At 43.4% G+C, this 13,597-nt stretch overlaps 1 protein-coding gene across 1 annotated transcript in view; it reads right to left on the reverse strand.

The window, feature by feature from the left end:
• Positions 1 to 12,744, reverse strand: part of pcnx2 (pecanex 2) — a 30,114-nt gene extending 17,370 nt beyond the window's left edge. The window contains exons 1-13 of the mRNA XM_058652081.1: positions 12,371 to 12,744; positions 10,316 to 10,518; positions 9,577 to 9,694; positions 9,439 to 9,475; positions 7,495 to 7,973; positions 7,173 to 7,367; positions 5,598 to 6,074; positions 4,679 to 4,853; positions 3,803 to 3,950; positions 3,581 to 3,723; positions 3,204 to 3,282; positions 2,957 to 3,089; positions 1,201 to 1,343 (exon numbers count right to left, since the gene is read on the reverse strand). Of these exons, the coding sequence (XP_058508064.1) occupies positions 1,201 to 1,343; positions 2,957 to 3,089; positions 3,204 to 3,282; positions 3,581 to 3,723; positions 3,803 to 3,950; positions 4,679 to 4,853; positions 5,598 to 6,074; positions 7,173 to 7,367; positions 7,495 to 7,973; positions 9,439 to 9,475; positions 9,577 to 9,694; positions 10,316 to 10,518; positions 12,371 to 12,523 (2,483 nt within the window). The 5' untranslated portion in view covers positions 12,524 to 12,744. The remainder of the gene's footprint in view (positions 1 to 1,200; positions 1,344 to 2,956; positions 3,090 to 3,203; positions 3,283 to 3,580; positions 3,724 to 3,802; positions 3,951 to 4,678; positions 4,854 to 5,597; positions 6,075 to 7,172; positions 7,368 to 7,494; positions 7,974 to 9,438; positions 9,476 to 9,576; positions 9,695 to 10,315; positions 10,519 to 12,370) is intronic.
• Positions 12,745 to 13,597: the final 853 nt, after the last annotated feature.

A 13,597-nucleotide genomic window follows, 5' to 3' on the forward strand; every position in this document is an offset into this window, starting at 1 on the left:
ACATTCCTGTAGACACGACAAAACCCTGCAGCACTTTAAGACAAAGACTCGCTCACCCAAAGGACAAAACTCTGAGAGAAAAACAGAGCGACGGGGTTTATACCGAGCGACATAATGAGGATTGTCCTGAACTTTCCATTTACAGAAGAACCAGCTCATGTGGACAGGACTCAGCTGTCCACTTACATGTGACTAAGGAAGGCAGATGGTTTGGAAGAGGAGTAAAAGAAGCCGTTTACATTCAAAGTGGAGAAACTATCACTCGACAGAAGAGGTGGACTAAGACACAGTAACTAGAGCAACACAAGTCAACTCCAACAATCAGGTGACCCTAACAAACCCTTTTTCACATCTCAGTTCAGGTGAAACTAACAACCTGAAACCGGGTCAGTGTGTGAATGACCTGTCTTGATTCACATCATGACTCTCTACACAGATATCCAGCCTTCAGAGACTAAATGCCTGGATTTTTGAAGGAAGCCTCTTGAATGAGAGGTGGAACATCTAAGTCTAGTTGCCTACAGTCAACTTTTTGAAGATACAGTGACCTCAAGCAGTTTCGGTGTAACTGAATCATTAGACTTTGTTCAGTACCTACTGCAAGCACAGACTCAGTCTGACACAGTCATTGAACTGAAATGTGGCGGAAGGGGTTGTGATGTGGCTCGCTGAATACACCAGACTCCTCTGTTAGTTTTGTTATTTTAGACATCCCATTGCTAAATGTTGGCGATTAACGCACATTTTTCAGGATTCTTTAAGTCTTTTTTTAACTGATCTACAGTTTAGACTTTGTGCGCCTTGATTCGTGAGTGTGACGCCCAGACGTCACACTCACGACTCATGACAGTCAGTATCAGGTACTATCGCTAATGGAAAAGCAAATCAAAGTGCAGAGTCGAGCCGTGCCGGAAGTGACACTCTGTGGTGTTGTGTGAGTATAGTCATAATATCAGTTATTAAACTATGAAGACATTAGGTTGAACAACTTGAAATAAAATGATACAAAAAGTTTACTAAACTGAGAAAAACAATATAAAGTTACAATATTTCCCCTTTTTCTTGAGCCCAAGAGAGCAAACCTTCAGTGAGTTGCAACCTGCTTGTTTATTAGGTTTTGAAGGACGCAGGAGAAATGAATGTAAAACCCCTGACATTGGCAAAAACCGCTGACAGTCGGTCCGGCATCTTGTGTATTACCTGTCCAAAAGAGCAAGTAGGGTGAGTCTGTCATATAAAATGTTGATCCACTTCCCAGGAAACAGTTCCAGTTTGTAATAAATCTTCCTGGTTGGTTTCTCCTGAGTGGAAGTCTCTGATGACTCATCCAAAGAGTCTTCTTCCTGCACACAAATACAAATCATTTGCAGCCACATACACGAACGCACACACACACACACACACACACACAGTTTGGCTTCCATGACTTGAGAGGACATTACATTGACTTACATTCATTTCCTGAAGAATTTCGCTAACCTTAACCATAACTACTACCTTAACCCAACCCTAACCTCATCCTAACTAATACAACATGTCTTCACCTTAAATGTCCCCACAATGTGACTGTGTAAGCTGATGTAGGTCCCCACAACATGAGTAATACCTGGAACACACACACACATTCAAATGCAACAACACAAGGGAAAGACAGATCTACATTTCAAACGCAGAACCGTTCATTTCAGTCATTAAAGACAATGTAGCCGCATAGTGCAACATCTTTTTCACACACACACACGCCCAAACAGGTTTGCACAGCTATTCTTCATAGGACAAACCTTACCAAAGCCGTTGCCCAAACCATAACCACTGACAAATGCACATCTAAATCTAACTTTAACCCGAGTCAGTGCTTATGCCAGAAAAGCTCCTATAAGCAGGCAACAAAAATGAGCACGCACACACATACAAAGTGGTGCATTAATCATTCAGCAGGAAATCTGTGTTCTGTTGTTTCAACAGCTGATCCAAGCAAACCATGCCTGTGCTGCTGGTCTGCGTCCAGCACTGATGTCGAGCCATTCGTGACGGGTCTGTTTCTGACATCCAAGTCAATGAGTTACGGCTGAACAAAGAGCTTGAAACCAATAACACATAATTATATCCACTGCTACATTTTCTCAGTGAGTTATATCTCTCCACCAACTGATGATTACTGACAGCGCATGAAATCACCTGGAGGACTGGATATCATATCGCACGTGTAATTGCATGCAAGTATTTGTGAGCCGACACATGATACAAACAAAAAGTGAACTTTAGATAATAGGTTATTGGTAGACATTACACTCCATACTTGCATGCATACACTGCAAAGTATATGTTTGGAAGCAGGGCTTGACTGGTAACCTGGTGGGCTGGTAGACAACACAGATTTTTCCCCCCCCTTAAGGCCTGCCGGCCTCTACTACGAGCTGGAATCGAAGTGGATCATTCTTTCATTTCCTATACTGACACTTGGCCGACCCAATCATTTCTCTCACTAGTAGTCTTCCTATCTCTCCCTCGGTCTTTAGAGGTTCTCATTGTTTGGAGCAGATGTAGGGAAAAGAAATGGATAAACCAAAGCACAACGGAGTAGCAGAGAAAAACGTCAGCTGTTACTCATGGATGCCCAAAAGTGCTCAAAAATGACGGACATGTTTACTGCTGCTTCATCAGCAAGGAAACCATAGAAGAGGGACAGGGACACCACGACACGGCCAAGGAGGGATTGGGACACACAGGGATGGAGGGCAGCTGTGTGTGTCTCTGGAATTCCCAATGCTGTGAGGACCTAAATCTGTTTGCACAGTCACATTATGTGGACTTGTCTTCCTTATTGGAGCAAAAATCAAGTCCCCCTAACGTCTGCAGGGAAGTCTGTCTCACCAATGACGATGGCAAAAAACAAAAAGGCAGATTTTTGTGACATTCCAGCACTGGTTTACAGAATAAAGGAGCAGCTAGAAACCTGAAAGATCTCCGGGTGCGTCCTCCGAGGTCGGAGCCTGTGTGCGGGGATGATGCGTCGCTGGAAGGGGCAGTCCGTGTGACCCACTAGTCCGTCCTGGCACTCCGAGTTGGAAGAAGTCGACAGCAGGTCACTGGAGGTGCAAACACACACACGAAGATATTGGTGCTAAAGAAGATAAATGGAACCAGTGGACAAGAGTGAAGAGGAAAATGACAATGCAGAGATTTAAAAAAGACACCAGTACCACATGTTGCCAGTGATGAGCTCAGCTCCTAGTGGCAGGTTAAGGGCTCTCTCTGCATACAGCTTTCGAGGCCTGTCCCCTGGTGAAACAAGCACATACAGCATAACTTGTCAGAACATCTCTATTTGTATAAGTGCAGTCATTTCATCAGCTGCTCCCACACAAACTGCACATTTATGCAAAAGATCAAAACATGATCAAACCATCCTTCCTCCCAGAGAGAGAGACTGCGTTTGCAACATCTCATTGTTCTTTCTCATGAAATGTGACTCAAAACATTTTGTGTATCCCCAGCACAGAGAAGCATTACATCTATCCAGGACACAAGCAAATAAAATCACGCAAACACGGACGACTGGTCAAGGGTAGCTGCTTACTGTGGACAGTATGGAAGGTGTATGCGTCCTCTTTGTTGGTAGCCTCTGGTCTGCAGATGACCTGCAGCATAGAACTCTCTGACTGAGAGGTTTGTGAGGGCAGGGAGTCATAATCTGGGTCCTTCTCTCTGTCTGTTTGTGGACTGGAGAAACCAGAGACCAGAGAAATACAATCAGTCGATGAACAGGATGCTCGATACGTGTGAAATATACAATACGTACCTGTCCGGGGAGACGATTGGGATCTGTGTGAGTGGCATAGCCTGCAGTGTGTCTGTAGGCAGGCTGGTGGGTGGTTTGGGTCTCTCAGTTTTGTCAGTGTCGGTCTTAGATAGTGTATCATCTGGCCTGGAATTCATACTCAGATTCTCTGCAAATAAACCAAAAGGCAGAGTCTTTGGTGAGATCAAGAGAAGCATTAAACACTGTGACGTCAAGCCACTGCCAATTGTTTCATTTCCAGTCAGATGAGGTGGTCACAATGACACAGATATTTATCTCTGCTCTACGGTTCCCCTCAGTTTTAACGTGATTGTCCGGCTTATGTTGGTGTTTACGCCCACAACTTTGCAAAAAAAACAAAAAACTGCCAACATTCCAGACGTAGAACAAAAACAGAGCTTAACACTGACTGTGAAAAGAAATGCCAACATGATCAGCAACTGATTCAATTTTCCCTGCATTTCACTAAATATCTGTGTTGACTTTTTAAAAACCTAATCGTCAAACATTACCAAACGGCATGTTGGTCTGTTGCTTTGTTTTTCTTCACCTAAATCACGTGTATTCATTTAAGCTCAGTCATCACACTGACAAAAGCAATTTCAGGACAAGACTGTTCTTCTGATGCAGGTGCTTGTTGTCAGACAGACATGCAACAGCTGTCTCTAGCCCCAAGCATCAAATATGCCCAACCCAAAGCGTTAAAATGTGTATATGTGTGAGTCAGCGTTAAGTGAGCAGTTGTGTTGTTCTGTTCTGTACAGACTTTTCTTGACTGACAGCTCCCTCGTCTACCACATGAGTGTGCACACTTTCAAACACATGTGAATATAAGAGGTGGCGGTCGATGAAAGAAACCTCCCAGCTGAGATTCACCTTCCTTTGCCTCTCCAACTTCCTGTTTGCCTTCCAGCTTCTCTTCTCCCTGCGCGCTGGCCCCACACCCTCTGGTGCTGAGGGAACCCAACAAGGAAACAAACTCCAAGAAGTTGGATTCATTGGGGATCTGGCCCTCCTTTGCTTCCAGATCTGACTTGGAGGTGGTCATGGTCTAAAAGGGAGACAGAGTTGTTTGTGTGTGTGTGTGTGTGTGTGTGTGTGTGTGCAGGAACACAAGGATGCAGGGGACTAGAATGAAGATAGTGAAACAGAAATGGAAAACTGCCAACATACAGTATAACCCATTCCCAGTGGTCAAAGAAAACAGGGTTGTCAAACTCATTTTAGTTCAGAGGCCACATGCAGTGCAATATGATCTCATGTGGGCCGGACCAGTAACACAACCGCATAATAACCTACAAACAAGAGCTCCAATTTCAATTTCTCTTTTTACAAAACACATGATGTACAGCGGGAAATTTCTTGAGAAAAATACCTGTGATTTCTACAATATTATGCCTAAGTTTACCATGTAAACATTTCACAGTCGATTCATCCCACAGGCCAGATTGGACCCTCTGGTGGGCCGGTTCTGGCCCACAGCTATATGTTTGACACCCCTGGTTTAACCAGTGTTTTATCGTGTTTAATCGGCATTACTCTCAGGTCAAATACGTCTGCAATGCACGTGTGTTTTTTTATCAGCTATTCACAATCAGAATTCCTTCTTCATCTGCTTCATTTTTAACAACAATGCAAATTCTGAAATGATTTCTAAGACTTGTGTTGATCTTCCTGCTGTTACCATAGTCAAACTTGACTTTTTACAACTTTGGATAGTGTATTCACTTCAACTTACTTACATTTTGCGACTTAGAGCCAAAATAAAAGACACAAAATAATGTGAGTTACATACTGTGTTGTGTGAGCGGTCTGAAAGCAGCACTGCATCTTTCCCACTGTCCATGCTCAGTCCTCGGATGTGAGTCCGTCCTCCGGGCCCGTAGCGGCCCAGAGCTGGCGGCAGACGCAGGAACCCTTGTGAATCCACGTTAACATCCAGAGGGTCTGTGTCGTCAGGGTGGGAGTGGACGTCGATACCTGACGAGCTGTTTGTCAACAGCGGGCTCGGTAAGCTGTCGTTGGTCAGCGGCGGGCCGAGACGCTCCTGGTCTGGGTCTGGACAATCGAGTGTGGCAGACTCCGAGCTGGTCGTTTCCTTACAAAGATGAAACTCCTCGCTTTGACTTGTCACCTGTTGCTGTTTCGGTGTCAACTCTTCCTCTGAGACCGTGGCCTCTTCTCCTTCCTCCACCTCCTGCCTCTCGTCCTCGGGGGAGTCAAAGGTGATGACAGGAATCTTGATGTGACATTCTCCTGCGTCCTTCTGAGCCTTGCAGGACACACAGAGAGAGACATGTCTTATACCCACACACACATACACACACACTGTCCTCTAAGTGTAATAACATGACATTGAGAATTTCCACTTTCCATTAAATCACTCATGTCAAGTATGGCTTGTAAAATAAATCACTACATTTCTAAAGATAACAAAGATTTAACATTAAATCCTGAGATGTCTCAATACTACATTTTTCACTACTGTTAATATCACATTTGTGCTGATATTCAAATACCTAATGATCTACAAAACATTTGCCGTCTTCACTCATGTCTCTCTAAAACATACTCCCTGTGCTTATTGAAGCATTTATGTCACATACAGGGTTGAGAGATCAAACTTTTTGCCGTCTATTTTGGCAATTTGCTCCCTAAATAAATGAGTGAACTCGTCCGAGCGCATTTGTCGTACCGACATAAAATACACGCCACTTTGTATTCGACACATCAAAGATGAAATGTTGTTGACAGATTTGGCGACAATGTGGCCAAATCTGTCCTCGAGCTTCAACTCCCACAGAACTATTCCACTAAAAAACTACTCTCAGTGATTTTGAAACTCTTGGTTACCTTCACATCCATTGCTGCTGTTAGCATTCCTCTCCCTCCTCCCTATGTCACCTCATGAACATTTTTATTAGTGGAGGGGGGGGGGGGCATTTATTCAACAAACAGCCAAACCTCTCCAGCAGACAGAATCACCTCTTTGTGGAGTTCCAGCTCCTGATTGGATGAAATGTTGTGGGAAACTCTAATACAGTAGTTTCTCCTAGATTTACAACCAGACCCCTGAGACTGAGAGAGAGAGAGAGAGACCCAGGCCAGTGAGCAAACACTCTAACTCTGTGACAAGTGTCAGAATATAGAGCTGTTTAACACACACGTATCTCACTGAACACAACTTTAACGTGTGGGTTACAGTGTGTGATGTTATTCTGTTTGGCCTCGTTGAACAGAAATGCTGTAAAAAATAATTTGTGTGCTGCATCCTTCATCTAAAAGATCATCTAAACATCGCGATACAGAGAAGCCAGTCCTGTGGCGCTGTCAAAGAGCAGTGTATGAACTCATCCGACAGCCATCTAACCTGTGCGTTCTCCAGAATGCTCTGCTTGACGCTCTCCTCCAGCCGAGCAGCAGTCTGAGGGTCGCAGCTCATGGTGATGATGATCTTGACTGTATCACTGTCATCCAGGTGAATTGAGGCGGGCCCAGGGCCAGAGTTGTCTACCAGAACCACTTCAATCTCGTCAGAGCAGTACGTCTCCTCCAGTGGGCCACCCTGAAGAAGATGAACACAACTTACTAACACATGCATTGTTTTTTTTTATCAAGAAACAATAACAAGCATGAATTGAAGCACATGAATTCAAAAGTTGAAGTCCCAGTATGTCAAATTAAAACAGTACCTGTGCAGGAGGTTCTGAGACGTCAATAAAATCCTCCTGATTCTCCCGGGGAGTCTCCAGGGAGTTGTTGTTGTCATCCGAGAGCTCTTTTTGTCCATCGTTCTCCTCCTCACTCTCCTCTTCACTCCCCTTCGAGGAAGGCAGACCCTCATCAGCTGTTTCCCTGTCTACAGTCTCTTTCTCCCCTGTTGTGTCTTGCTCCGAGACTTTCTCTGCCGTTCGTCCCTGCTCTGATTTCTCTCCGTCTGCACTCTGTAGATCCATTCCTTCTTTTGAATCTCCATTTACACTTATCCCCTCATCCGTCTTTCCTGTCCCTGTCTCTTCTCTTCCCGCACACGATGGAGGCCTCTGCTGCGCCTGCAGCAGCGGGGCGGCCTGGTCAGGATTGGGACTGTACAGGTCATCTGGAGAAGGCTCTGGACTTAAGTGGACTCCTTCCTCCACAGGCTTCTCCTCTGCATTACTCTTACCCTGCTCTAGAATGAAATAATACAAACATTGAATTATATAATTCCTGCAGTTGAAGTGTTCAAGCTGAATTTAGTCCAGTAACTGCAGAAGGTGGATTAATCGCGCTGTTCTGAAAAACTGTAATCGTTGTTACAATTTTGAAATATATGATGCACCTCAAGTCTTATAACCTCATTTTTGAACCACATCACCTGTTCCAAATAATTAGGTCATACTGTGCATTTACGGGAAGACGTCCTGGCTGACAAACTGGTTCGCTTCTAAATCTGTACATTTTCTGAGCACATGCACAGCAAAGGTGATTTGCGGTGAAGGAAGTTGTCCATCAACATTAGTGCACGGGGGGAGGAACAGGGTTGGATTCCGCTGTATACGAAATAGCACACAGAACAGTTTTACAGTAAATAGCAACAATAACAGGCTATGTGAGACACTGTATCCCACTGTTTAATGAAAGATGTCTTCTTATAAATAGTCGTACTGTGTCATGAATGTTTCTGCAGGTTACGAGTACGTCCAGCTGTCTAAGTGACTTGAAAATGTCAATAGTAAAAGTAACCTTTGTGATCCAGTGCTTTCAACTGTGTCCCTCTTTCTGTTGACCGCACTATGCTAATATAAAAATCTGTGCAGATATTTCTCACGTAGTCGGTCAAAGTTCGGTCAAATTTCCAAACACAGTTGTTTCATAAGACAAAGCCGGTTGTATGCAAGATGAAAACAGTGCAGAGAATCCAAAACAGCATCAGCAATCAGAGATAACAGCACTCTGCAAAGTCCCAACATTAGTGTTCTAATAATGACCGTAACAGGAACTTTCTAACACCTCTACCCAAAATCTGCCAACCTTAGGAATGGGGTGTAGTAAGTAAATTAAAACCAATAATAAAATAAAAAAAATGTAGGCCAAAAAAGTCATGTTTTAGAGATGCTAAGAATGTATTCAAAGAAACCGTCATGAGCCAGAGTGATGAACTAGCAGAGATACTGAAGCCCTGCCAGATGAAGAAGCCATTTTTACAGGTTTTGGACTTTTCCCAAAATGTGTTGTTGACGAGTGTTGACTTCAAAAAAGGTTTTCTTCTGAAGTGTAGGCATGAAAAAGCACTTTAAGGGCTCTATATCAAATCAAACCAAACTTAATGGTTCATAAAGTGCTGATCTAAAATTAAAAGAAGCATTTGCAGTAAGTTATGTAGCCTTATTAGGTGACAATGGTGACGCTGCAGTCTCCTGGATTAAGCCAGTCGTATAATTTAAGGTGGTTAATTCAAAACACTGTCATCTCGGGTCCCTTTCAGCTCAGGTCCTACACAATTGCCTGTATTAACTCTATGTCTGTCTGTATTCCTAGTGAAATGGCACATAATGGTGACTGCAGAGGCTCACTCCAGTTCGGCTTACTCTGATTTTTCATTTCACAGTTATCTGAATGTTTTTCAAACCCAAAGAGATTAAAATCAGTATCACCTTCCAACGTCTTCCCCTCTTCAGACTTCGAACAGTCCTGAGTGGAGAGGAAATCAGAAACAGTGCAAAATTAGGAAACAGTGCAGGACAACGCGGAGTTTCCTATCGTGCGTGTTTACATCGGCAGGTGTCACTCACCACCCCAATCAGGCCGGGGTCGGTTTCCGTCTGTTTCACCGTCACCTGGATCACCGGACTGGGGCGCTTGCAGGCCAACATCGTCATGGCAACACTGTCGGGGACCGTGCTGCTCTTCCTGTTAGACAAAGAAAAATGTGGCAAAGTGACAGGGAGTCTACGTGAGTGCAAACATGAAAACTTTTCAAGGAAATAATCCATCTCATTTCATTGTCTCTCTTGTTTGGTGTACAAACCAGAAATCACTTTCACTTCAATTAAAAAAGAAACAGGGACCAGGAAGCAATGGGTTTTCTTTTTAACATTTTCAACTTTAACCTCGTTTGTGCATTTACAGTGACGTGGGCCAATGCGTTGCTGATGAACATAGCATAAACTGTAAAAAATAAATGTCATTCAGAGGAAGAAAAAATATGATTAATTGTAAAAAATGAGGATGCCGTGTATGGTATGCCATATTATAGGATATTTAGAATAACTAATGGCTTTATTCTGAAAGGAACACTCAGGACTGAATGTATAATTTCATGTTAATAATTAAAATTCATCTATGGGGATTTAGCCCTCTAGCCTAGATTTTGTAATGACTAACCTGGCAGAGGATTAGCTGGAGGCACAAGGAGCAAAAATGCTAATTTATTAAATGCATATACACAACAAATTCCTCTGTATTCCCATGCACTAATGCATCTATTAATGTGAGGAATTCGGGGGCTTCGGCTACTTCAGACTGGTTTACCTGATGCTGGTGGGCAAACAGGCCTCCGACGCATTACTTTTCTTCTCCTGGGCCTTGCTGAGGTCAGAGAGGCTGCTGCGGACCACTGCCTCACCCTCATCGAACATCAGATGCAGCCGATAGTTGGCCATCTTGATGAGGATGAAGAAGACAGTGATGGAGGTGCAGTAGATGCTCAGGGCCATGGTTGTAGGCGGCAGGGCCTGCAGAGAGGCGAGGAGAGGAGCTTCATCATTTTTCAAATTAACTTATCTTCTGACTCCATCAGAGTCAGTGTCTGATCCGGAAATTCAAGATGAAGCAGATTTGGAACCCTCTATTCTCGTCAGTTCCGCCAAAGGTAAAGTATTTTCAGTGACTCCGCCATGCTGCTCCTCGTGTATATCACAGACTCAGTGAACAACCAGATTTGATTTGATTACTTAGAAGATGAATGATTGATCCTCGGGAGAGAAATGGCTCATAGCAAGAAACAGGAAGATGAAAAACAAAGCATCTGCCTCATGCTGATCGTACATCTTTCCTGCTGTGTCAGATATCAGACACTGAGTTTATGGTATGTCTATATTGTTCAAGTGAGACTTGTGCTTTTTAACTTTCCCAGCCATCACTTATCTTGTGCTGTGTATATTCTACACTCACTCATCTTCTGCCACTTTATCCTCCACGTGAGGGGGGCACTGGTGCTAATCCCAGCTGACATAGGGCAAAAGGCTATGTACAGGGGTTGACACCTGAACAGGTGGCCAGTCCATCACAGGGGCACAAACAACCATTGGCTCTAACACTCACACCTACAGTCAATTTAGTGAGTGTCCAATCCGTCTAATCCCCAAACCTGTATGTTTGTGGCTGTAGGAGGAAACTGGAGAACCTAAACACACGAGGAGAACATGCAAACTCCATGCATAAAGGACCTTGTTCCGACCGGGTAGCGAACCCGGGTCTTCTGCATATTCTACACATCTGATAAAAATCCAATGTACTTGAAATTTGAAACATCTCAGAGAGCGTGTGTTGTTTACACAGGGGAACTGCTGTTTTCAATCACAAAGTGAAAACTGACAGTGACAACATTTCTGCACAAACTCAGTGGCAAAACACAGAATGTCTGTACTACCTGTACTTTCATGTGCGTCCATGTGTGTAAATGCACCTACGTATGTGTGTAGCCTGTATAGGGATAAACCTAAATGTGCACTCTATTTGGATTATTATCTTCCTTCTAGAACCTGTTTACAGTTACCTCCCTTCACTGATCCAATGTTGCTTTACTCTTTGTCTGACTTGATATAAAACAAATCACTTACCTGGTGACACAGGATGTAAATTCAGCTACACTGAGAAACAAAGAGGAAAGGCATGTGGAGCTGATATGAACTCATCTGACAATGGTTTAAATGTAATTATTTATATTTAAAAAGTTCTTCAACCCTTTCAGCACCATTCAGGTGTTGTTGATGCCCTCACACAATCAATCAGTTTAAAGGGTGGATTTATATGTACACTTTTATTTGTATTCAAGGGTCAATGTGTTTGACCTATAGCTGCAACTCTTCCCTTTATTCTTGTTGTCATCTTTAGGGTGAACACACAAAGGTCTTGATATAAGATATTATTCGGGTGAGCTGGGACAGGAAGAGTAAAGTGAAACACATTTAAAGCATCTTCATAGCCTTCATAACCAAACCCCAGATGAAGGGTCCTCACACTGGGAGTAAAACAGCCCGTGATGCGCCTACTATTCCAAAGGCCGTGACATGAAAATACACTATGAGTGAAGCACTGTTTCCTCCTTGCTCTCACGCTGCCTCATCCAAGGGCAGCCATGCGTTCCATCACTGCATACAGGGAGAAACACTGCGACAGTGCCGTTTTTTTCGACCCTCTTTCCGCCTGTAGCAGCCAGACAATGAAGGATGTCAAAGAGCCGCGGCGTGTTGATCCAGGGATGGAAAAACGAGCGTATGAAATCAAAAAGGTACCTAAAGGAACAACTCACAACACCCTCCGAGGCCTCGGACGTCATGTTCCCTGAATTAAAAAAAAACTCACCAAATGTAGAGACAGGGGCAACATCAGGAGGAATATCCACAGATAGAGGTGGCAGGAGTTGTTGAATTTGTTCTGGTCCGGTTCGTGGTACCAGCCTCCGGTCAGAGATGCCCAGACTCCCTGGCGCAGGGTCTGCACCACCTGGGAGCCCATCTCTCCTCCTCCTCCTCCTGCTCCTCTCTCCTCCTCTCCGCTCAGGCTGGACGGACGGATGGTGATGATGATGACGGTGATGATGCTGCTCGTCTACAATGAAATGGTCTCCTCTCTAACGCATGCTACAGTCGCGATGTACGCCTCCATGTTGGTGTGATGCAGCACAGCACGACTCCTTCTCCTCCTCTTGCATGCCTCGTCGGTTTACCTCGTTGCTGCTGCTGTCGTCCTCTCTGCTGCCTCTTCCCATCCCACTGTCGGTTCATCCATCGCTTTTGCTGCTGCCGCGGTCCTCATCCTGTCCTCTTCTCCTCTCTCTCTCTCTCTCACTGGCTGCATGTACACAGATGCGCTGCTCTGCCCGCCTCCCCCTCCCTCTATCTATAAACTATCTCATGAACATGATGATTATTATTATTATTAGTTGTAGTAGCAGTAGCCTTAGTAGTAGTAGCACTGCTTGCATGCATGTGGAGAAGGCATATTCTATTCTATTCTATTCTATTCTATTATTATATTATATTGAATGGTGCATATTAAAACCTTGCAAGTGCAACATCGATTGAGTAACAGTGTTCAAAGTTAGGATTTTGTGAGGGTGTATGTATTATTATTATGTTGTTATTATTACTGCTATGTTGTTATTAATATTATTAAGACAAGATAAGATTTTTAAGATAAGAAGACAGTGAAGACAAAGATAAATAAATAATAAACTTGCATTTCCATATTATGTGAAAGTACAATAGAAGTATATAAAAAATGTAGGCCAAAAATAGAAGGCTATATTAACAACATACAACCATAAAAAGTTAAACTGAATCTACAATATATACAGTATGAGATTGATATTTACAGTATAAAAAAGGGCTGAACATGAGATATTGTACATGCATATTGCACTAATGTAAAGGGTAATATTTATATTGCACATATTATTATTACTATTATTATTATTGGTAGTAGTAGTAGTAGTAGTACATCCATACATTGGCTATAAGCTAATCAGTATGCATGCATGTGGTGCGCCTCTATTCATATCTATTGAATTCCATTCCATTGTTAAGATCA

This window comes from Solea solea, chromosome 15 (genome assembly GCF_958295425.1).
Source record: "Solea solea chromosome 15, fSolSol10.1, whole genome shotgun sequence".
Classification (NCBI taxonomy): Eukaryota; Metazoa; Chordata; class Actinopteri; order Pleuronectiformes; family Soleidae; genus Solea; species Solea solea.